At 37.3% G+C, this 25,148-nt stretch overlaps 1 protein-coding gene across 3 annotated transcripts; it reads left to right on the top strand.

Annotated features, from left to right (window-relative positions):
* Positions 1-528: 528 nt before the first annotated feature.
* LOC132311184 (nuclear pore complex protein NUP1-like) lies at positions 529-23,269 on the top strand. Of its 3 annotated transcripts, XR_009482875.1 has the most exons (13): positions 529-641; positions 9,636-9,704; positions 10,259-10,509; positions 10,583-10,672; positions 14,181-17,296; positions 18,014-18,131; positions 19,039-19,249; positions 19,397-19,699; positions 19,793-19,885; positions 19,973-20,092; positions 20,188-20,685; positions 20,887-21,540; positions 21,623-23,269. XR_009482875.1 is itself a non-coding variant. In XM_059808967.1 (11 exons), the coding sequence occupies exons 6-11, from the start codon at positions 18,106-18,108 to the stop codon at positions 20,287-20,289; spliced, it is 855 nt and encodes a 284-aa protein (XP_059664950.1). In that variant the 5' UTR covers positions 529-641; positions 9,636-9,704; positions 10,259-10,509; positions 10,583-10,672; positions 14,181-17,296; positions 18,014-18,105; the 3' UTR covers positions 20,290-20,865. The 3 variants fall into 3 exon arrangements, 1 of the variants encoding a protein (XP_059664950.1); XR_009482874.1 differs by having other exon boundaries at positions 20,887-23,269; XM_059808967.1 differs by lacking the exons at positions 20,887-21,540; positions 21,623-23,269 and having other exon boundaries at positions 20,188-20,865.
* The last annotated feature ends 1,879 nt before the right edge of the window (positions 23,270-25,148 follow it).

The following is a 25,148-nucleotide window of genomic DNA, read 5'->3' as shown; positions in this document are numbered from 1 at the left end:
ATAGCAAGTTCCATTGTATATACTATATAGCAAGTACCATTGTAATTAACCCTATCAATATGGCTAGAATTTTTGGCATTACCAAAAATTGCATAACTACCACAAATTGCATATGGTAGTTATGCCTATCAATATGGGATTTTTTGACACCAAACTAGCTGTTTTTGGTAGTTATACAATTTTTTTTCCCATCAAATGGTAATGAGGGTAATTTGGTCCATTTAATTCCATTGTAAAGTAATAAAGGTCCACAAACAAGTCAAAGGGCAAATTGGTCAATTTTTCATATGTCAGGCGTGTTATATGGTGTGTTATATGGTGTCAGGGGATATTTTGTCAACTTAATAGGATTTCAGGGGTTTCATTATTCAAAACAGGCCTAACTTATATATGTTTATCAATATGGCAAACCTCATGGGGTATCGTTGTAATTAACCCTATAAATTAAGGCCCGTCTTAGCACTCCTTAGTATGGGCTGGGCCCAAGTCAGTTCATTTGTTCACGTGTGTCTCTCATGCATGTGTAATATTACCCATGTTTCCGATATAGCAGAGTTGGATACAAATCGTTATCTAGGGTTTATATTGTTTGCACGGTGGTATCGTCTTGTTCCTCGCTCATCGGCTTAGTCTTTGTTCAGGTAACCCTTCTTCCTATTCCTTATAGCTAATATATGTGTATATATGCATGGGTATTTGGATATTGGTAACTAACAATTGAATTCTTCTTGCATATCTACGTCAGAATGGAACCGAATTGATTTACTCATTTTTCGTATACGGGCTCAAAAAATGTGCGCGAGATAGGCAATTCTGATTCTTGAAATGCTGAACCCAACCCCTAATCTGACGTAGGGGTTTATGCTTTTCAGAATCTGAGCTATTCTTTATTGCCGGTTGAATTTGATGCAAATTTAGCTATATGTTGATTTGGTGTCTTGGGTTTCCCCGTAATGTTGCCTATTTCACATAATTGAAATTGTGGTCAGTCAGTAACCATTGTAGGGTTGAGTTGGGTGTACGACAGCATGTGTAGCCAACATAATGACCAAAAAAATAATATTGGAGAGGGTGGAGGTTTGGGGAGGTGAGGATTCCAGCTGGGGTGGGGGTTTTAAAATTTCTTCGGAAGGGGTGGAATAAGTTATCCAAACATATTCATTTCAGGCTTAGGAGCGGGTGAGTTGTGAGATTCTTGACTGATGCGTGGCGTGGTAGCATGCTCCTTTTGCGTGGTAGCATGTTCCTTCTCAAGAATGTTCAGGATTTGTAGTGGATTCTTAAGTTTCCGTCGCTGATAATTATGGATAGTGCTAGAACGACTTGGGATGTGCAGATGGTGACACACTTTAATGATTGGGAGTTGGAGGAGGTTGATGAGTTTTTGGTGGTCCTCCACCATCAAGATGTGGAGTGACTTGGGATATGCAGATGGTGAAACACTTTAATGTTTGGGACTTAAAGGAGGTTGTTGAGTTATTGGCGGTCCTCTACCACCAAGACTTGTGTGGAAGGGGGAGGATGAGCAGATATGGGTTGTGATCATTAATGCAGATTTGCGTTCCTTATATAGGAGTCAGTTGGATATTCAGGAGTTTTCTTTCCCTTTGGAGGTACTTTGGAGGACCAAAGCCCCTCCAAGGGTGTCTCTTTTGGTGAGATTAGTGTTATTAAAGGCTGAAGGTGCACCAAGGTGCTAGAGGTCCTTTGGAGCCTAGGCGCGAGGCGCACGGCGATGCGCGCACCGCGCGCTTTAGTGAAGTGACATGGCTTCGTCGTTGGTATTTGCAACTAGGGCTTCGTCGTTGGTCTCACAGTCTTACTCTTTCTATGTTCGGCTGATATTTTGACTCTTGGGCTTTCTTATTTGTTTATTCTTTTAAACAAAAGTTCTTCTTTCAAAGGCTTGGGCTTTTTTATTTGGTTATTATGTTTGCCAAAAGTATCATTTTTGGCTTAAGAAATATAATAATCATTAAAAAAAAAAACAGTGAGGGGCGCTTGACAAATAGGACGAGGCGCCACCAAGGTGCGTCTAGTAAACATCAGTGTGCCTAGGATGACAACATGCGCTAGACCCGCGCCTCGAGCGTAGGAGGCGCGCCGTTAACAACACTGGGTGGGATAGTTGCCCTTGGAAGGATATTGACAATTGATAATTTGAGGTGGCGGCAGCAAATTTTAGTGAATTAGTGTTTCATGTGCAAAGGGGGTAAGGAGACTGTGAACCACCTTCTTTTGCACTGTCCCATGGCTAGGGATTAGTGGGAGCTTCTATTTGCTTTGATTGGCATTAATTGGGTTATGCCAGATTCCACGAGAAGTCTTATTGAGACTTGGAAGGGTTGTATAGTGCGGAGGCCAGCCCTTGATGCATGGAGAGTTACCCCTCTATTTGTGGTGGGGTTCGCGGTTGGAGGGCAATAGGAGGTGGTTTGTTGGAGAGGATGTTCCCTCTTGGGTTCTTAATTCTTAAGTCTGAATTATTTATTATTTTGGGTTCATGGGTGGTATTGTAAATCTATAGAAAAATTTAAGGATATTGTCAATTCTCTGAAAATATAGCAGGTTCTTTTTTGTGCAGTAGTATTTGGGATGCACTCCCCTCTTGAGAGTTTTTAAATGGAATCGTACTTATCGGGAGAAAAATAAACACATATTGCAACTTAGAAATTGATGATACTTGTTATTTTAGAGGATTGGATTGGCCATGGTCCTAATTTACTGGCTTAACACTTTTGGAAAAATGTATTGCGTTAGTAATTTTAATCTTGTTGGGTGAACCTGTATTTAGGACTAGGGTTTGTCTTATTTGGTTGGGATGCATGAGAACAAGTTGGTCTCGTGTGTTAAGTTTTGAAAACCTTAGCACAAAAAGAAACAGATTGTTAAAAAAACGCAAATAATTCTTTCTTTCAAGAAAGGAAATACTGCAAGATTGGTTGGTGATAATATGAGGTTGATATTGAGATTATGCATGTTAAGTGAATGCTAAGATATGTCAATGCATCTCAATTCTCTACCCAACTCTATTCAACAAAATCTTGTCCACTCTATTCGGGGTCTGCTCTATAGATCTTGTGTTCTTGTTCTCAAATATATATTTTTTTCCCTAAGATTATTATAAATTCAAATAAGCTACACGTAACCATGTCTTTTTTTTGCCTCGAACACTATTTTGTTTGCCCCTTGACCTTATGCTACTGTTTGGCACTAGGTGGTACTCATTGGTCTTCAGTAACTTGTTGCTGAACAATCTTAATTAGTGCTCTCTCTCTCTTATGATAAGTGAAATAGGAGGTGCAGTTGTTCAGCTGTGTATACTGGATGTTCATGAAATAGGATAGGAAACTGTACTCTCATCTAGCTTAAAATGTATGCGAGGGATCCATCTAAAAGGAGAAACTCCTAGTGAACTAAAAATCTGTGAGCAAAACACATTATATTTAAGAGTTCAAATGGTAGACCTGGGCACAAGAACATCTCTACTTTGAGTTAACCAAAAATTGGTTGTGTTTTATTACAGCGTTGTTTTTTGTTTAGAAGACATAAAGGTTGTTATATAATTAGTTCTAGCAAAATCTAGATATAACTTTCTGGAAAGTAACATGTGAAAAATATATAGGAGAAAATTCTAGATAGATGTTTCTAAAAATTAACATATGGAAATTATGTGAAAAAGAAAGTGCTGGATTTAGAGTACTCTAGAATGTTCTGGAGAAAATAAGGTGGTGGAAATGGGACTATAACTACCCCAAGGGGGTTTTCCTTGAAGTGAAGCATGCAAGCCTAGTCTTCCAATATCCAAAGCCTTGTACTTGGAGAGCAAGTGCTCCAATCAATAAAAAAAATTATCTTTCCTTCTACAAAGTATTCCATCTCTCTTCCTAGTACCTAGTTCACAACTATCTAATCAACGCCATCCATTATCCAAACACCTAAACCATCCCACCTAAATTCCAACAAGTGGTATCAGAGCTCTAGGCCGATCTTCTTTGGGCGTAGGGCTACATCACCTTAGTCATGGCTACCATTGGATCAATTTTCAACCTTCCATTCCAATCTTTGGTGGAGATAACTATGATTACTGGTCCATCAAGATGAGGACCCTCTTTCAATCTCATGATCTATGGGAGATTGTTGAAGAAGGGCATGAAGTTCCTGACGAAGGAGCCACCCTCACCAAAGCTCTAAAAGAAAATAAGCAAAAGGATGCAAGGGCTCTCTTCATCATCCAGCTAGCTGTGACCGATACTATTTTTCCAAGGATAATTGGAGCTACAAGTGCTAAAGAGGCTTGGAACACCCTTAAGGAGGAGTTTCAAGGGAATGCTAAGGTAAGGACTATTAAACTTCAATCTCTACAAAGAGAATTAGAGAATAGTAAGATGAAGGATAATGAGTCCTCAAAAGATTACTTCTCCAGAATCATGGAGATAGTAATCAGATGAGAGCCTTTGGTGAGAATATTCCAGATAAAAGAGTTGTAGAGAAAATATTGATAAGTCTTACCGATAAATACGATTCAATAGTTGTGGCTATTGAAGAATCTAAAGATATATCAACTCTGTCAGTCCCAGTGTTAACGGTCTCTCTACAAGCACATGAGTCTCGACTGAGTAGGCGTAATGAAGGCTCATTGGAGAGTGCCTTTCAGTCACGTGAGAACTCAAAAATTTGGGGATGGTAAAAAATCAAGAGAGAATTCCAAAGGAGGAGAAAAATCTCGAAATGGAGGATATTCAAAAGAAAAAGAAAGAAAGAGTAATTCTCCATGCGGCATATGTAAGAAGACAAAGTCATCTGGAGAAAGACTGTTGGCATCGTGGAAAGCCACAATGTCAAAATTGTAAGAAGTTCGGGCATGCAGAGAAAGTCTGTCCCTACAAGAACGATCATCAAGCCAACTTCTCAGAGAAGGAGGAGGAACATCTATTCTATGCCTGCCAAGCTGATTCTGAAGAGCGAAATGATACATGGTACATCAACAGTAGTTGCAGCAATCACATGACCAAGGACGAGAGCATCTTCTGCAACATCGATGCATCTGTCAAATCAAAAGTTAGAATGGGCAACGGTGCACTGGTGGAGACTAAAGGCAAAGGAACTATTGCAATCGAGACGAATAAAGGTACGAGATATATTAAAGATGTTCCAAGTGCAGGTCAAATGATGCATAATGGATATTCCCTGCACTTTGGAGGAGATTCCTGCACTATGTATGATTCAAAAAAAAAAAAATATCAAGAAATTACTTGAGCAAAAAAGGAGCGAAATCAGAATTTTCCGATTCAATAGCACTTCTCAAACGAGACAACTATGAAAGCTCAAGTTGATGACTCATTGCTATGGCACTGGAGATTTGGCCACTTCAACTTCCTTGGACTTAGCATCTTGCGTCAGAAAAATATGATGAGAGACTTGCCAACTATCAAAGAGAGAGAGGACGTATGCAAAGGCTGCCTACTAGGGAAACAACATCGGCAACCATTCCCTTCAGGAAAGGCTTGGAGAGCCAAGAAACATCTTGAGCTAGTCCACACTGATGTATGTGGACCAATCAGGACACTATCTCTTCATCAAAACAGGTACTTCATCCTCTTCATTGATGACTATACGAGGATGACATGGGTCTACTTCCTAAAAGAAAGATCTGAAGTTATTGGAATTTTCAAAAAATTCAAGTATTTTAACTTATAAAAAATAAAAAATAAAAAAAATAAAAAAATTCAAGTATTTTGTTGAGAAGCAGAGTGGCCACTACATCAAGGGACTTAGAAGTGACAGAGGCAAGGAGTATAACTCGAGAATTTAACAAGTTCTAGGAAGATGAAGGCGTAGAGCATCAATTTACTGTTGGGTATACTCCATAGCAAAACGGTGTGTCAGAAAGGAAGAATCGAACTGTCATGGAGATGGCCAGCTCAATGCTGATGGAAAAAGGACTCCTGAAGAAGCTTTGGGCTGAAGCAGTATACACTGCAGTCTATCTACTAAACAGATGCCCAACAAAGGTTGTCCAAGGCAAGACCCCTATTGAAGCATGGTGTGGTAAGAAACCCTCAGCTATCTCTGAGTTTTTGGTGCATTTGTTACGTCCATATACCTGCAGAGAAAAGATAAGCTAGAAGAGAAGACAGAGAAAGGCATATTCATGAGGTATTGCACAAAATCAAAAGGCTATCGAGTTTGTAGCCTAAAGACGAAGAAGCTTATCATCAGTCGAGATGTTGAGTTTGACGAGAATGCTGCTTGGAACTGGGAAGCAGAGAAAGTAGAAAAGCAAGGCGCTACTACACCTTATGAGCAGTTAACAAGGCAAGACTCCATGGAAGAAGCAGCGGAAGGACGAGAAGCTCCTGAAACTCAAGATCGCGGGGCGATGCTATCACCTTCATCAATAATAGACGGCCCTCCAAGGAAGACAAGGTCAATACAAGAAATATATGAAATATGCAACTTCTCAGCTACGGAACCAGAAAGTTTTGAGGTTGCATCAAAACAAGAAGTATGGGTGAAGGCTATGGAAGAAGAAATAAGGATGATACAAAAGAACAAGACATGGAAGTAGGTTGATAAACCTGAAGACAGAGAGATCATCTGAGTTAAATGGATCTACAAAACAAAGCTTAACTTCGAAAGCTCTATACAAAAGCATAAAGCAAGGTTGGTAGCTAAAGGCTACTCACAGCTACCTGGGATCAACTACACAGAGACATTTGCTCCAGTTACTCAACTAGATACTATAAGAGCTTTAGTCGCTCTCTCAGCTCAGAAGAAGTGGAGCATTTATCAGCTTGATGTGAAATCAGCATTCCTGAACGGAGTACTAAATGAAGAGATCTACGTGGAGCAACCACTGGGCTTCATCGAAGAAGGAAAAGAAAAAGTTCTAAAGTTAAAAAAAGCCTTATACGGGCTTAAGCAAGCTCCTTGAGCTTGGTACAGCAGGATCGATGTACTTCACAGATCAGGAGGAGCAAGAGTGAGCATACTCTCTACGTCAAGGCCCAAGGTAACACTGATATTCTCATAGTCTCCCTCTATGTTGATGATATAATTTTCACAGGGAATAACGAAAAGATGATTCAAGAGTTCAAGGGAGACATGATGAGTACATTAGATATGAGTGATTTGGGATTAATGCACTACTTCCTTGGCATGGAGATAAGCCAAGAAAAGTCTGGGATCTTCGTATCTCAAAAGAAGTACACTGAGAATCTACTAAAGAAGTTCAGGATGTATGGTTGTAAGTCAGTTGCTACCCCGTTGATGACAAACGAGAAACTAAAGCAGGAGGATGGATCGAAGAAAGCAGACACCTCAGCATGTCAAGCATTATGGCTTCGAAGGATACTTGAAGATATGGAGGAACAACAAGATGAATCTGCAAAGATATATTGTGACAACCAGTTGGCTATATCAATGGCTAAGAACCCAGTATATCACAGTAGAACAAAACATATTGCAATCAAGTATCACTTCCTAAGAGAAGTCGAAGCAAATGGAGATCGTGCTCAAGTATTGCAACACTAATGAGCAAGTGGCAGATATCTTCACAAAAGCGCTGCCACGTGGAAAGTTTCACGTACTATGCAGCATGCTTGGATTTTCAGAATAGTGCATCAAGGAGGAGTGTTAAAAAATGATGCACTATTCTAGAAAGTTCTAGAAGACATAAAGGTTGTTATGTAATTAGTTCTAGCAAAATCTAGATAGTTTCTCGAAAGCTACATGTGAAAAATATATAGGAGAAAATTCTAGTTAGATGTTTCTAGAAAATAACATATGGAAATTATGTGAAAAAGAAAGTGCTAGATTTAGAGTACTCTAGAATGTTCTATAAAAAATAAGGAGGTGGAAATGGGACTATAAATACCCTAAGGGGGTTGCCCTTGAAGTGAAGCAAGCAAGCCAAGTCTTCCAATATCCAAAGCCTTGTACTTGGAGAGCAAGTGCTCCAATCAATAAAAAAAAATATATCTTTCCTTGTACAAAGTGTTCCATCTCTCTTCCTACGACCTAGTTCACAACTATCCAGTCTACTCCATCTATCATCCAAACACCTCAACCATCCCACCTAAATTCCAACAGTTTTAAATACAAAGTATATGAACTTTTTTTTTCACTTTTATTTATTTATTTCAATTATAAATTTGTTTAAGCTAAGTTTCGTGCTGCTCAAATATTTTCCATTAATCTTCGGTCATTTTCAATGTATTGAAACATGGATTGTTTTACTTTGGCTTGAGTTTTCAGTCAACTAAATTGAACTTAGGATATTGTCAAAATCTTTAGAATAATGATATAACACCAGAATAGTAATTCCCGAAATTTCACCGAATCTGATGTGGCCAAAGACAGGTAGGTTTCATTCTATGTATTTTAAGCAAAGTATTCGACATCCTCTCTCACCTCACGTGACTTGGGGTGGGTTTTCATCTTCAACCGCACAAATTGTATCAAACTCCAAGTTTTAATAGTAGCACACAATGGCGATGATTTACATTTTCGGACTCATGCCAACGAAATTGATAAATGCAAACAAAAGAAAAATAATAAACAAAAAAACCAATAGGAAAAAAAGAAAGAAAAGGGTTGTGCCCACTGCCCAGTCCCAAAGTGTGTATGTATTCATCTGATGTTGAGTTTCAAATTTTTATTTTTATTTTATTTAAAAACCTAGGATAATATGTGAGAGAATTTTGAAAATTGTATTGGACCAGATTCCAACCGTGCTAAGTGTGGATTGCGGTAAACCTTCAGACGCCAAATCATGCTAATCCTTTTTACAATAATTTATATTGTTTAGCTGTGTTATTTTGGCCTGTAAATATCTCTTCCCCCCCCCCCCCCCCCCCACCCCCCCCACCCGGGCCCCGCCCCGCTTTTGTCTCTGTCTCTGTAAAAGCCTCCTAGGCCTCCTTGAGTTGGAACAATGGGCCCTCAAAGTTCTGCTCCGCAGTTCCCTATGCAGGTAAACTTCTCTCCTTTCTGAGTTACATGTCATTGGTTATCTGCTTCTTCTAAAAAGGGCTAGCCTAGTGCATGAGGCTCCCTTATCTGCTTCTTATAAGATCTATAATATGTTCACTTTGAGCCAATCCATTTGCTACACGTGGTTCTGGCACATCAAGGACAGGAAACTTTTGGTTCGCAACAATTTTGGCTTGAGTTTTCAGTCGACTACATTGAATTTTGGATATTTTCAAAATCTTTATAATGACAGTTCTGGCCAATCTTTGACTGGATTAACTTGAAGAATTATATATTTCCCTTTGGCATGAGTTTTTGTTATACTTAATTAGTTTTAGTACATGGTTCATTCTCTTTTCCCTGCCCAAGATTTATGAACTTATTTTTTTTATTTTTATTTTTTTAATTATAAATTTATTTAAGCGAAGATTTGTGCTGCTCACATATTTTCCATTAATTTTTGGTCATTTTCAATGTATTGAAACTTGGGCTGTTTTCCTTTGGCTTGAGTTTTCAGTCAACTAAATGGAGTTTAGGATATTGTCAAAATCTTTATAATGACAGTTCTGGCCAATCTGACTGGATTAACTTGAAGAATTATAATATCGTAAAATATATTTATGCTAATCCTTTTTACAATAATCTATATTGTTTAGCAGTGTTATCCTAATCCTCCTGGAGTTGGATCAATGGGCCCTCAAAGTTCTGCTCCACCGTTCCCTATGCTGGTAAACTTCTCTCCTTTCTGAGTTACATGTCATTCCTTATCTGCTTCTTCTAAAAAGGGCTAGCCTAGTGCATGAGGTTCCCTTTTCTGCTGCTTGTAAGATCTATAATATGTTCACTATGAGCAAATCAATTTGCTAGACGTGGTTCTGTCACGGGAAGAAAAACTTTTGGTTCGCAACAATTTTGGCTTGAGTTTTCAGTCGACTAAATTGAATTTAGGATATTGTCAAAATCTTTATTATGGCATTTCAGACCAATCTTTGACTGGATTAACTTGAAGAATTATATATTTCCCTTTGGCATGAGTTTTTGTTCAACTTAATTAGTTTTAATACTTGGTTCGTTCTCTTTTCCCTGCCCAAGATTATAATATCATAAAATATATTTCTGCTAATCCTTTTTACCATAATTTATATTGTTTATCTTTGTTATTTTGGCCTCTAAATATTTCTCTCTCCCATACCCCAGCCCCCACCCCCCACCCGTCATTCCTTAACTGCTTCTTATAAGTTCTACAATATTTTCACTATGAGTAAATCCATTTGCTACACAGGTGATTCTGGCAGAGCAAGGACATGCAACTTTGGGTTCGCAACTATTTGTTCTTTTTGGCATGGTATATCTTTACCTAATGTTGGGATGCCTGTTAGTTTGGGTCAGCCTCTACCGTTTTCTCAACCAATGCAGCAATGACCTCCAAGGCTTGGCCAGCCAAACATACCACAGACCCAGCAGACTGGTTTAGGTGGTCCTGGAGCACCTTTCTCCTCATCCTATACTGGAAGTTTCTCCTCATTGCATACTGTAAGTAATTCAAATTTGTGTACTATTTTGAGTTTCAGATTGCCATTAACTTCATAATGGTTTGTGATTTCAGTCTGCATCATCTTCTTTCGACCAGCAAACAAATGTTACACCTGTGCAGGTGACTGGGCAACAACCCTCAGTTACTGCTGCAACAGTTCCAGTAAGTCAGAATTCACCCTTCATTGAATTCTTTTTAGTATTTATCATCTTAGAACTTCTCTGTTGTTTGTACAATGTCCTTATGTTTCCTTGATACTGGCCGCTTGAATGGTATTTGTTAATTCTACTCTAGAGAGTTAAATTTGCGTAGGATATCAGAGAAGCTGCATGGTACTATTATTAAATATTTCAGTTGAGTGGTTAATTTAAGAAATACAAAGTCTAAGCTCCTTGTTTTCCACTTAATGGGGGTTGAAGAGTCAGTCAGAGCTGATTAGGGTTCAAATAAGGCGTAAAAAACTGCAAGTCAAGTCTGGCATTTTAGTGCAAATTTGATGTTGTGTGAGTGACATAAAGAACTCTGCTGTTACCAGCAACTGGTATGAGGATTCTAACGTGTATCTTTCTTTGGCAAAGCTCATCCTCGCTTTTCACCTCCTTTGTCTTTTGGTAAGGGTACCTAGACCAAAGCTGATGTATATTTTGGATCATGTTTCAGGATGTGAGCCCCCTACCCTTTAAGTACAATAAGACGGTCTCTTTGGAGAAGTTTTACTTGATATTTTTAAAGGTGTCGTGTACAACATCATCTGAGTGGCATTGGCGTCTGTTTGATGCATTAAATTGTTGAGTTTCTTTGTAAAGCATGAGCAATATAAGCTTTCTTTTCATCACAGCCTTTGGAAATTGGAAATGACAGTTCTGCATTTGTATATTCACTTATTTTTGTTTATGTAAATATGAAAAGTTTGGTGTTAAACAATGTTACCTCACTGCAACTTCTTGTCTCCTACTTATTGTTTTGCTTTCCTCCTGTATTTGCAGAGAAATGACTATCTGTCTCCTTCTTTTCTTCTTTTTTCCTTCTTTAGTGAATTAATTTTTCTTTGAGGGCAACAAAACGAGGATGGCATTGTACAAACCAAATTCTCACATGTTTGAATGAATTCCAAGGGGCATGAATTTGGGATACTTTGTTTTTAGGTTCCTATGGATACATATTTTTAATGTATATATGTTTCTAGTGGCTGTGTGTAAACTCTGTTGGAGTAAATTAGCTAATGTGAATTCTTTTACATTTAAGGCATTTTGATCTTCATTTTACGCAAATTTGTGCAATTGTGCATGTAAATTGTTGTGAATCCCTTTTGTTTATATAGTAGTAATTATTTGATTCTTCACCCTTCTGGACTAGTTGTTCGTTGTTGTCTTTAGAACATTCACGTGTGTTAATTATGGACCATATTAAATTTTTTTGATACAGGAATTTCTTTTTCTCCCGGCATTGCTCCCTAATAGATAGACTTCTTTTAGTGTTTGCCTTAAGCTTAACTCTTATTTTATATGTAGTTTTCTTGCATTGATTCTCTAATCTGTTCAGACTTTCGTTCGATTCATTCTATATTTTTTGTGGGGTTCAAATTTTCCTAGGATTTCTTATATTTTATGGAGGAATCCTATGCACTGTGAAAATCAGAGTTTGGTTCTCTTAAAGAAGGCCCATATAATGTAAATTGTATATTTCTCTAATCATCCTGCAATGTCTGCCTTGTCTTAGTGTTTGTTTGGACCAAACTTGTTCATTTTGTTTTGTATTGATGGTATTTAACGATAGAGAAAAGCTAAATAATGTTATTATTAGGATTTCAAGAGAATCACATTGTGGGTGAAATGATACCCTCAATGAATTGATAGCAGGCAACAAAGGGATCATTCTGATCGCAAGTTCATTAGCAGTTTTCTGAAACTTCACCCTTTCAAAGTCTCTTCGTCTTAACATGCACATCTTCACTAAAGTATGCAATTTTTTGTGGTGTTCAAATTTTCCTAGTTTTTCTTATATCTTATGGAGGAATCCTATGCACCGTGAAAATCAGAGTTTGGTTCTCTTAAAGAAGGCCCATATAATGTAAATTGTATATTTCTCTAATCATCCTGCAATGTCTGCCTTGTCTTAGTGTTTGTTTGGATCAAACTTGTTCATTTTGTTTTGTATTGATGGTATTTAACGATAGAGAAAAGCTAAATAATGTTATTATTAGGATTTCAAGAGAATCACATTGTGGGTGAAATGATACCCTCAATGAATTGATAGCAGGCAACAAAGGGATCATTCTGATCGCAAGTTCATTAGCAGTTTTCTGAAACTTCACCCTTTCAAAGTCTCTTCATCTTAACATGCACATCTTCACTAAAGTACACAATATTACTGGTGTGATCTTGGAGTTACTAATCTAGTTGCAAGTATTGTATAGGCACTAATGTTGTGATCAGGGTTTTCATTCTGATATCTTTTTAAAATCTGTGGAGGAAAACATCAAAATTGTGAAATCTTGAAAGAGAAAATAACTGTAGTGGATTGGTTCTTCATGTACATCAGCTGTTACGTCTGTTTCAAAATAGTAGGTTTTGAATTTAATAGTATATAGTCTCTGATTCGATGAATTTTGTGAAATTTGAGTTTTGAGCATAGTTTGACATGATATCAACACACGTTCTTTATTATTTAGAACTACTAAATATTTGGTTGGTAAAAACTTTATGCATTTTCATTCAGATTCAGAAATAAATTGAAGTGTAAATGGTTGAATAAAAGGCATGCAATTAAGTGTAAATGCAGGGTGTGTAAATATTGATTCTGCAATCAATAGCTCTAAAGCATATCATACCAAGCCTATCAGAAAATGTTTGAGATTGGACTGAACTAGAAGAGAGAGGGAGCGATCTTATTTCAGAGAAGAGGAGAGAGAGAGCGAAGTAACGTCATTAAGGTATCTTAAAGCTTTATCTTAAAACAGTGCAGTTTCCTAAATTGTATTTAAAAATTAGCTGAAGTGGTTTAATATAGGCCGCAGATGTATCATAAATGCCACATCATTCGGTGGAGAATTCAACTTAGGATAATTTAGAGGATCCAAGTCCATTTTCTTCCACACACACCAAACTTATAGTTTGAGGGCTGATCATGTTTACTGCCATTTTGTTTTTATATTTCCCTGTTATCGAAATTGTTACCGTTCCTTGATGCTAGTATTGTTGTTGTTATTACCCTTATGGTATGCATATAATGTATTACCCCCTCTACGTTCTTAACAGTCCCTAATCTTTGGTGAGAACAAGGGCCTGTTGTCAGTGGACCGATTAAAAGACTAAAGTGCCCTTATGTATTTGAAAAAAAAAGAAGGTGAAAAACAAAGTAAAATGTAAAATGACCAAAGTGCCTTAACCAATAACGACTTCGTATCGAGAGGGTAATAGGGCATTTTGGGGAGACCAAAAGCGTATTTTAGAGAATTTATTACTTATTATACTTAAATGTGATTTTCTCACATATTATACGAATTAAGCCCTTTACCCATTTTTTAAAACTACAAACTTATATACCCAAAATAAAGGTTAGGGGTGTTATTTTACCCAAAATTTAAACATTAGGGATGTTTTTCTCACTTTACCCTTGTTATTATTATGATTAGATATTATTTATATTGTTATTTTTTATATTGTCTTAGATAATGCAATCAATGCAAGTATCATTACTAGAGGCCGAGGACGTTATTGGGATCGGTGGAGCCAATGTTGCTTACATTCACCATACTAATGGAGCAAATCTTATTGTGTCAGAGACTGAGGGCATTCCTGACGAGATGACTGTCGAAATGGAAGGCACCTCTTCAGAAGTTGATAATGCTCAACGACTTATACAGGTTAGTGCTTTCAATTTTAGCAGCTCACCCTGCTGCCTGTGGTAGAAGTGAAATGGTTTTTGGCACTAGCATCACTTATTATTATTATTGTTATTATGCATTTCATTAGTATAAAAGGGATCGAGTAATCTGAATCATTATGCTTATTATTTTCTCATTAGACATGGTTACATATGACAGCTGTCACCATTTGTGATACTAAACTGTCAACTTCCGGCACCAGGGATTTCCTCAATCCATCAGATTAGTGTCCGTTATCTTTTAAAGAGATCAAATAGAATGAGAAAATATTGTTTACTGCATTGTATTAGAGATCATCTTTTGTTACTTTGTACAGGTGGTCTTATTGGTAATTGTCCATGTTCCAAATTCCCTTATTTATTTTTTAAATCAGAAATTATATTAGTCATGGAACTCGTTATATTCTTCATTGAAGAAATTTATTGTACAAGGTTTCTTTTCACCTGAAACACTTTGGAAGGGGAAAAAATAATAACTAGAAGTAAAGCTCGGAAGGTTTTTCTTTACCTTCTTGGTATCACCTTCCTTTTTGGGGGAGGGAGGTTGAGGGTTCAAGTTCTAAATAGTGAATGTGTGTATGAGTACCTTACCCAGTCCCTTAACCCCACGGTCCCCACCCCACCACCAATCAACCGGGAAAAAAAACCACTTTGTGATATGAATATTAGTTGCTGCAGGAGGTTATTAAGAATGGAACCAGCTCCAAGCATCGAAAGCATCTACAAGGACTGGTACGTACCCATCATGTTCATTTGCATCTGAGCCATCGGGGGAAGGTATGAAAATTCTAAGTTATAGATTCTGGTAGAACTAATCATATTTTCTTTCTTGGACTTCCTGGGACTCCATTGTAGAATGATCTTGTGGTAGTCAATATTGTAAGGAGAAAAACTAATTTTTATGAAGACCGACCTGTTTGACCGACTCCCATATAGAGAACAAAGAAAAATATTGTGCGCTGGCAGTGATTAGCTCGTGTGTTCTTGTGTATGTTTCCTTTTTCAAGTTTTTGCTCGCATATACTAAAATAGGAATTATTTTTTAATGTAATCAAGGTTTTAATGACATAATAGTGAAATTTTGAATCTTGTGGCCATGCCTATTGGCAAAGAAATCCTTATTTAGTGATTGGTATTGTGAAGTGAAATTGTAAGGCAGCTAATCACATTTTATGCAAGTTGGTCGTCATCACTGTAAATGAATGTTATTTCTTGTAAGGTTTTGTTCTCTAAATGGTGAGGATTTGGACTTAACCAACTTGTACTAAAAGAGGCTGGCTTTGGCTTGCTTCTACATATTAATGAGTAAGTGATGATGATGAGGTCATAAAATAATCAGATATAACTTTTGAACTACTAATTATTATTATTATTCTATGTTAATAAGTGGTTAATAATTAACACATCCAAAGTAATTAACACATCCACTTTGGATCATAAGTGATCAGTGGATGATCGATATTCAAGCTTTAACAAGTAGATAAATCAACGTTAATTTTCAGACTTTTTGTCCTTTTTTTTTTTCCCTTCCCAATTGTAAAACATTAAATAGCATTAGAATAAAGATGTACTGTATCAGTCTAGCCCATTTGCTACATGTGGTTATGGCACAGCAAGGACAGGCAACTTTGGGTTTTCAACAATTTTGCCTTGAGTTTTCAGTCAACTAAATTGTATTTAGGATATTGTCAAAATCTTTAGTATGACACTTCAGGCCAATCTTTGACTGGATAAACTTGAAGAAAATAATATTTCCCTTTGGCATGAGTTTTGGTTCATCTTAATTAGTTTTAGTACTTGGTTCACTCTCTTTTCGCTGGCCAACATTATAATATCGTAACATATTTTTTGCTAATCCTTTTTACAATAATTTATATTGTTTAGCCGTGTTTTTTTTGGCCTCTAAATATTTCTCCAAACCAACCCCCCCCCCCCCCCCCCTCCTTTCATCTCTCTCTCTCTCCCCTGTAAAAGTGTCCTGGAGTTGGATCAATGGGTACTCAAAGTTATGCTACAACGTTCCCTATGCAGGTAAACTTCTCTCCTTTTTGAGTTACATGTCATTCTTTGTCTGCTTCTTCTTAAAAGGGCTAGCCCTGTGCACGAGGCTCCCTTATCTGCTTCTTCTAAAATTTATAATATGATCACCATGAGCAAATCAATTTGCTAGATGTGGTTCTGCACAGCAAGGACAGGAAACTTTGGGTTCGCAACAATTTTGGCTTGAGTTTTCAGTCGACTAAATTGAATTTAGGATATTGTCAAAATATTTATTATGACAGTTCAGACCAATCTTGGACTGGATTAACTTGAAGAATTATATATTTTCCTTTGGCATGAGTTTTTGTTCAACTTAATTAGTTTTAGTACTTGGTTCAGTCTCTTTTTCCTGCCCAAGATTATAATATCGTAAAATATATTTCTGCTAATCCTTTTTACAATAATTTATATTGTTTAGCTGTGTTATTTTGGCCTTGAAATATTTCTCTCTCCCTCCCCCCTCCCTTCTTCTCCTCCTCCGCGTCATTCCTTATCTGCTTCTTCTATAAGGGGCTAGCCTAGTGCACGAGCCTCCCTTATCTGCTTCTTGTAAGATCTATAATATTTCACTCTGAGCAAATCCATTTGCTACACGGGTTTCTGCCACAGCAAGGACATGCACCTTTGGCTTCGCAACAATTTTGTTGTTCAGGTTCGCATGGTATATCTTCACCTAATGTTGGGATGCCTTTTATTCTGGGTCTGGTTCGGCTTCTGCTGTTTTCTCAACTATTGCAGCAATTGCCTACATGGCATGGCCTGCCACTGCCAAACATACCACAGACTGAGCAAACTTGTTTAGATTGTCCTGGAACACCTTTCTCGTCATCCTAGAGTGGAAGTTTCTTCTCATCACATACTGTAAGTAATTCAAATTTGTGTACTATTTTGAGTTCCAGATTGCCATTAACTTCATAATGGTTTGTGATATCAGTCTGCATCATCTTCTTTAAGTACAACAAGACAGTCTCTTTGGAGAAGTTTTACTTGATATTTTTAAAGGTGTCGTGTATAACGTCATCTGAGTGGTGGGGCATCCGTTTGATGCATTAAATTGTTGAGTTTCTTTGTAAAGCATTAGCATTATAAGCTTTCTTTTCCTCTAATTGTAGCCTTTGGAAATTGGATATGGCAGTTCTGCATTTGTATATTCACTTATTTTTGTTTATGTAAATACGAAAAGTTTGGTGTTAAACAACGTTACCTCACTGCAACCTCTTGTCTCCTACTTATTGTTCGAGAATGGCATTGTACAAACCACATTCTCACATTTAAATGAATGCCAAGGGACATGAATTTGGGATACTTTGTTTTTAGGTTCCTATGGATGCATATTTTTAATGTATATTTGTTTCTAGTGGCTGTGTGTAAACTCTGTTGGAGTAAATAAGCTAATGTGAATTGTTTTACGTTTAAGGCATTTTGAATCTTTGATCTTCATTTTACGCGAATTTGTGCAATTGTGCACGTAAAATTGTTGTGAATCCCTTTTGTTTATGTAGTAGTGAAATGTGCATATTTCAGCACTTATCACTTAGTGTTCTATATATATCTGATTTGTACAAATTTTGTGTGAAGAATCCTCTTGGGGCTCAAGAATCACAGCCATAAACAATGGCGGCAATTTAAGTAATATCTCTAACAGTAGCAGAATTTCTGAACATGAGGAAATGTTGAGGCAGAAGACATTTACCAGGTACTTCTTTATTTGCTGGATATTCAGTATACCTTATTCCTGTGTGCTTTTGTGTCCATCTGTATATGTACATATATACATAAAAAGGTGACTTTTTGTTGGAACATTTTACTTCAAGTACTGATGGTTCCGCCAGAGTCTTTTGAATAATGTAAAATTTTGAATCGACTCCTAATGGTTTTTTAACATGCTCAAGAACTGATTGTATACTTGTTGCTATAATATTGCACACATGCACATGCACTTGTGGCATGTTTGCAGTTTCCAACTCATGGTTTAGATGAGCTATCTATACTGTGATATTTTCCCAATTTTGTGAGACAAACTGTTTCTGCTTGTTCATGCACTTGTGCATTTATTGTTTATACCTGCACCAATGTGGGCTGCAATCTCTTCTGCATATAGTTATGGAATTCTACCTAGTATTATTTACCCCATACAACTGTGCTGAACCTATTGGAATGGGTATGGGACCTATGAAATAGCGAGTAGGGAAAGTGTTGGAATTGAAAATTAATCGAAGGGAGTTATATTTTGTAGTCTACAGTTTGCTACTTTCAAAGTTGGAGACCCCCCCTGTACTCACCAAATTGCAAGCATGAATAGCAGATAAGGGTTATGTACTCTTTTTTTTTTTTTTTTTTTTTTTTTTCTGGTAATTAAGGATTATGTAATATTGCTGCCTCGAACATTTCTATTTTATATAGCTAGCTAATCTGTTCCCTGACAATTAATTAACCGTTGAACCTGTTGTATTCCTTTGGGCTTCTTGTCATTTTCCTCAAGCTCTTAACTAGATTTATGAATTGGATGGCTGTTAATGTTTGCTTCTATCAATTGAAGGTCTCAATGTCTGCATGTCTGTCTGAACTTCTGCAGTATTTCTGATATGAATTGTTATGTACAGATCTGATATTGATCGTTTGACAGAATTGTTGCATTCAAGATCTGTTGATTTACCTGTGGGGAACGAGAACAGAAAGACTGAAGCAAATCTTCCAAAGCCACCATCTGCTTTTGAGAGGAAGGACAAATTTGCAAATACTCCAATGCTAAAATCTGGGACTGAGAATTGTCGATTACATGGAGGCATTTCTACTCCTATTGTCAGTTCAAGAGTAAGATGAGACACTCAATTTTTTTGTAATTTTGATTGACAATTTAGTGAGCAGTTCCTCTGTTTTGCATGCATTCTAATAATGATAAATATTTTTTTGCTATTAATGGCACTATTTTTCACATTTATGAGATTAAAATGTCTTCAGGTCCGTGAAGAGGATGTTGCTTCACCTGCTGAGCTTGCCGAAGCTTACATGGGAAGTAGGCCTTCAAAGGCAACAACGTCAATGTTAGCTTTGCGCAGTCAAGCACCGAGGGAAGATGCAACTTTGCTAAATAATACACAATTTTCTCCAAAATCATCCATCATGTCACTGACTCCAAAATCTGCTTTACGTCTTGGGGTCACTGAAAATGGGTTTTACCACCCAAGGTCTCACGGCAGACCTGCAATATACAATATGGCACAGACACCGTATTCCGGGATTTATTCCACTGCTAACCAAAAGGTTTATTTCTGTGGCCATTTTTATCTGCTTAGGGAATTTCCTTCTATTGCTTGCCCAATATTAGAAATTTATAATATTTTGCTCGAATTCCAGGGTGTCAAGTCAATAAGTGATGGTTATGGTGAACCATCATCATTGTCACAGTATGCATGGGAGCAAGATGGATGCGTTGGATCTAAACAATTGGTATGTGTGGGAGATGGTTGAGCTTTTCCCCTTGAATTTCACCATTATTATACCATTAATTCTTTTTTAATTATATATGTTATGCAGGCACGTAAACGTAGAAGTTCTGTCTTAGATAATGATATTGGATCTGTTGGTCCCATACGCAGAATTCGACAAAAGATTAATCTTCTCTCTCCTAGGAATACCAGTGTCTGGAGGTCCAGTGTGAGTCAGTTCTGATACGGCTGAACGTCCTTCATGGTCAACAAAAAAAGTGCTTTTATTGGATGAACCTAATCATAAATTTTCAACAATGCTAGGAGAATATGGGGATAACAGCATTTGTAGTTCAAGTTTCACCCATGTTCCTGCTAAATCTACTGAGATGGCTACAAAAATATTGCAGCAGCTTGAAAGGTTGAGCCTGAAGGAGAAATCATCCGAGGCCAGGCTAGCTGCTGAAAGGGATAAATCACCCGCTAAGTTGACACCAAGTGGAAAGGCTTTTAGAAGCCCGGAAGATGTTGATGCATCAAGGTTTCTTCAGAATGCCAAAGATGGTCGTAAGTTGGAGGATTCTCGCACAACACCATTTTACCTGATGTTCGGGACTCTTCTCAAAAGCAAGAAAAAATTGAAGAAAATGACCCAAAAGCATTGTGCATTCCGACATGTCAACTCCTGCAGTAAATAGTGTGGATGCTACAGTTTCAGTTAAAGATACTGTACCCAGTTTTAAAAATACAGGTCCTGCTACTGCAAATTTTGTCGCTTTACCTCCACAAAAGAAACGGGCTTTTCAGATGAGTGCGCATGAGGTTTGTTGGTCATGTACTCTGATAGTTCCCCTTGGACAATTTTCTGTCCTCAGTCTTCTGCTTGGCTTGTATCAATTCTAATGTACTTATTTTTTTACTTCAGATACAGTTCTATGATTCTGTAGTCCTTGTTTCTCACCCTTACACTTTGTATAAATGTACCTGAGGTTCTTTTGACTATTTGGTTGGTCCTTTCTATAGGTTGGAGTTGCTGTAGTCTGGAAAAAAAGTTTCCTGGTTTCTAAAAAGGAAGTGAAATGTGGCTGGCATGAACTATTATGGGTTGATAATGCTGTCACTGGAGTTAAATACTTGTATATAAAAAAAAATGCTGTCACCGGAGTTAAGTCAGCATATGAATATCTTCCAAGTCTGTTGGCTGTTTTTTCTTGGTTTGATTTAGAGAAGACTATTATTTGATGTGTTTTAGTTGTTTATAATATGTTTTCCTTGTTCTATTTAATGTTCTTGTGAATGTGCTACAAAATCTAATTTTATGGTTCTTTTATGAAGGATTCTCTGGAGCTGGATTATGATGTACATTCTAATGGTGGCACCTCCAAACCACTGAAAGGGAGAGAAAAACTGAGGGCGTCTGTGGTGGAAAGCAAGGCTGTTGGTACTGAAACTGAAGCAGTGGACAAAAAATCAGCTTCATGTGAAGTCAAGCCTCCTGCAGGTTCTGAATTCGGCCAAAGAATTGGTTTGGAGACTAATAATGGGTCTGTGGTGGGTGAGAAAAGTTTCATCTTTACCTTCCCCCTACAGCTGCTCCCAGCTCGACTCTCCAGCCAACTTTGCGTACTCCACAATCAACCTCAGGAATTGATAAAATTGTTCCATTAAAAGAAGCAGGTGTTCCACCTCCCTTGTTTAGTTTTGGTTCTAAAAATGTTGATAAAGTTCCACCATTTGAAATTCCTTCGTCTCCTGCTAGTGAATCTTCAGACCTCAAATCTAGTGCTTTGTCGGGCTCGAATGGGTCAGTTCTCTCTCTCCTCATAATATCATTTCTGATGATTTGAACATTTATTTTGGCTTTCCTTGCTTCAAATTTGTTATAAGCTGATGCATATTGAGCAGTGGGGAAAAATTGTTTTGAATGAAAATTAAAAAACTAAAATGCAGAAACCGCATATTGATAGGAGCTGCATTTATTCCAAAGAACAAGTAAAGTTACCCTTTGAGGCTCTCTTGACCTGTATAAAACTATATATACATCAAACAAATATTTTAGTAGCACGCATTCAATTTGTGAGATGAAAAGTATCCGAAATGCAGGAAACCACACAAATTGAAGAGAGTTGCATTTATTCCCGAAATTGAATATAAGTTACCTTTTAATGCACTCTTGACCTGTATACATTTGTGTGTGTGTGTGTGTGTAGTAAAAAGAAATATTTAGTATTCAATTGGTGAGATGAAAACTCCACTCATACAATAATACTCTGTTCCTCCCTTCCAAACACTGTACATTGAAGAAGGGGGCCCCCTTCAATTAAAGTGAGTTTACCATTTTGTTAATTTAGTTAATTTATCCATTGAAAAGATTAGTAATTGTTCTTGGTAGAACCAAACAAATCTTTGGAGAGGTTACCACAAGTCTTGGGCCATTGGTGCTGCAGTACAATCTGTTCACACAATACGTACTAGTGTTTGACAATATGTCAAAATTGTGACCTTGCATTTTGGATGTGTCCAAACCTTTTGAATTGAAATGTATGGTTTTGAACACTTATATTTCCTATAAGTGAATACTATTTATGCATACGTACCGTGCACACTCTTTTTTCAGAAAAGAGTGATATTTAACCTTTGCATGTGTAGAAAAAAACTCAGACCATGTAGGATGTTTTATACCTTACTAATGTTTGACAACATGTCAAAACTGTGACCTTGCATTTTGGATGTGTCCAAACCTTGTGATTTGAAATATATGGTTATGAACACTTATATTTTCTGTAAGGAATACTGTTTATGAACACTTATATTTAACCTTCGTGTGTGTAGAAAAAAACTACCGTGTAGGATGTTTGGCATACTGGGATTTTGAGAAAGCAGTCACAATCTTTTTTGGGCATTTAATCTTTTATACATTTCTTTACTTTCCTTTTTCTTTTACTATTTTAATCCTTCTTGTCATAATGTCCTCTTCAACTACTTATCAAAAAAATATATATAATATCCTCTTCAACCAAAAGACAGAAGAAATTACTTGATCTGCTGTGCTATGGTACTCTGCATGAAGACCTGTTGAAACTAATTGCAGTTGAAAGCTGCAACTACATACATTGATTAAATAAGTATGATTGTCCAAATGTGCATAGTTACATATGCAAGCACCTTTTTTGGGATTTTTGGTAAAAGTGTGATATATGGGGGATTGATGATTATTGGTGGTTTTGTTTACTATTCCAAAATTTTGTGTTCTGGTCTGCTGGATGGTACTTTCTGTTTCAGTTCCCTGAGATATCTCCGCATGAAGTGGACAAGATCCAGCCATTTATTTTTAATACAACCATAATAAGGGGAAAAAAGGGGGAAAAGATAAATATGGTCTCCAAACTTTTTTTTTTTTTTTCAATTGTCTAATTTTAAATTAATTAGAGCATTTTCTGATTTTCCTTAATGTGTGTGTAGCTTTGTCACTGTCGCCTCTGGTGCAACTGATGCTGTCTCAGAACTTCTGAGGCTGAAAATTTTGATGATAAGAATACTCGGAATGCTGGAGACTTAACAGGAAAATCCGATAAAGTATTTTCTTCTGCTTTATCGAATTCATCGTCAACAAGCAGCATTTTCTCCTTCGTTGCCCCTGCCAATAATTCATGTCTAAATTATGGGTTGCTTGCTTCAAGCCCTTCAATATTCTCTTTTGCAGCCCAGGTCAAAATTCCACTAGCATCGCCACCACCACAACTGCCTCCAGTAGCAGTCTCACTAGCTCGGCTGCAGCCCCTTCATTTTCTGCCAGACCCATTTTCAGATTTGGTCCCTCTGTTGCTCTCCATCAACATCAATTGCAGCAGTATCAACGTCTTGTGCGCAAAATACAAATTTAAAAGCGAATACAGAGGATACAGCCACTGCCAACCTAACCAGCTCACCTTTTGGTGCCACATCTAGTGCAAAAAGCACTGGAAGTAGCATTTTTGGATTCAGTGCTCCGACCACCACTTCAACTCCAAAAAATCAGTCTCAGGGTTCTCTTTTTGGCAATGGCGATGGATCTATGGGTGGCGCACAGGCATCTTCTGGTGGCCTAAGAAGCACGGACGCCGATATGGGACACGGATATGACTGGATACGGCAAATCCAAAAAAATTAGGACACGAACACGGCGAGGACATGGTGAATGGTATATATATATATATATATATATATAGTACTTGAAAAATTACTTGAGTGTTACTATTTTTCATCAACCTCACCATGAAAAAAATACACAAATCATAACTCATAACTAATAAATTATAAAAGAACAATGTTGCAGAATTATAAAACCAAATAAAAAAACAAAACATTAGAATAATAACTAGTATCATTTAATTACAAGTTTAAAATTATTATGTACTGGCCACATAAGTGAGTAAAAGTTGTTAAATAATTTCACATATTTATACTTTAACTCAATTTTTTTAAAAAAATTTTCTTTTAGACCCCCAAAAATAAGACACGCTTGTCAGACATACTCCCTTGACGTGTCGGACGCGTGTCTGCGGAGTGTTCTTGCTGTAACTGAGTCATGTCCGAAAATTAAAAAAAAAATAAAAAATTCTAGACACGTTTTTTGGCATGTCCAACATGTGTTGGGGCGTGTTCGACAAGTGTCGGTGTTCGACACGTGTCAGACACGAATTCTTCGCCTATTTTAGTGTGTCCGTGCTTCCTTGGTGCATCTAGTGCAATGACATTAACAAGCACTGGGAGTAGCATTATTGGATTCAGTGCTCTGGCCACTTCAACTGCAAAAAATCAGCCTCTGGGTTCTCCTTTTGGCAATGGCAATGGATCGCTGGGTGGTGCACAAGCATCTTCTACTGGAACTGGTGTTGCAACTGCTACACAAACCTTGCCTGTTCAATTTGGGTCATCGGCCTCGTCTCCAGTATTTGGCTTCACTGGACCTACTACTTTCACCTTTAGTACTCTATGTACACACAAATTTTGTAAGTCTGCAATAGAAACAAAATATGGAGCAAATAGAATTTTATTAATTTATGAATGTGGAGTACAGTCCTTTGTAATATCTTTTACAAAAAAAAAATGGTCCTCTAATTCGATCTCCTTGTTTTTGGTTGGTTGGATTCAAGGGCTGCACGAGCTTGTTCTTGAATCACTGTGGAATTTGATGAAGAACGGCACGTTGTTGGATGTGCTTGATGTTCTTCGCTTTTGGGTTTCGATTCTGAATTTATGTCTGAATTCTGAGTCTCTGGATTTCTGAGTCTTTGAACTTCTGA

The sequence above is a fragment of the Cornus florida genome, unplaced genomic scaffold, assembly GCF_030987335.1.
Source record: "Cornus florida cultivar Cherokee Brave unplaced genomic scaffold, ASM3098733v1 CherokeeBrave_3.0.0_Hap2_Chr06, whole genome shotgun sequence".
Lineage (NCBI taxonomy): Eukaryota > Viridiplantae > Streptophyta > Magnoliopsida > Cornales > Cornaceae > Cornus > Cornus florida.
The sequence above is the reverse complement of the archived record's forward strand: the minus strand, read 5'-3'. Positions and strand labels throughout refer to the sequence as shown.

Bases quoted from the DNA above. Each gene is read 5' to 3' on its own strand.
- LOC132311184 (XM_059808967.1), top strand. From the start codon at position 18,106: ATGTTGAGGCAGAAGACATTTACCAG. The intron at 19,250-19,396 runs GTAAGATGAGAC...AAATGTCTTCAG, and splicing joins CTCCTATTGTCAGTTCAAGA to GTCCGTGAAGAGGATGTTGC. The intron at 20,093-20,187 runs GTGAGTCAGTTC...CAACAATGCTAG, and splicing joins CCAGTGTCTGGAGGTCCAGT to GAGAATATGGGGATAACAGC.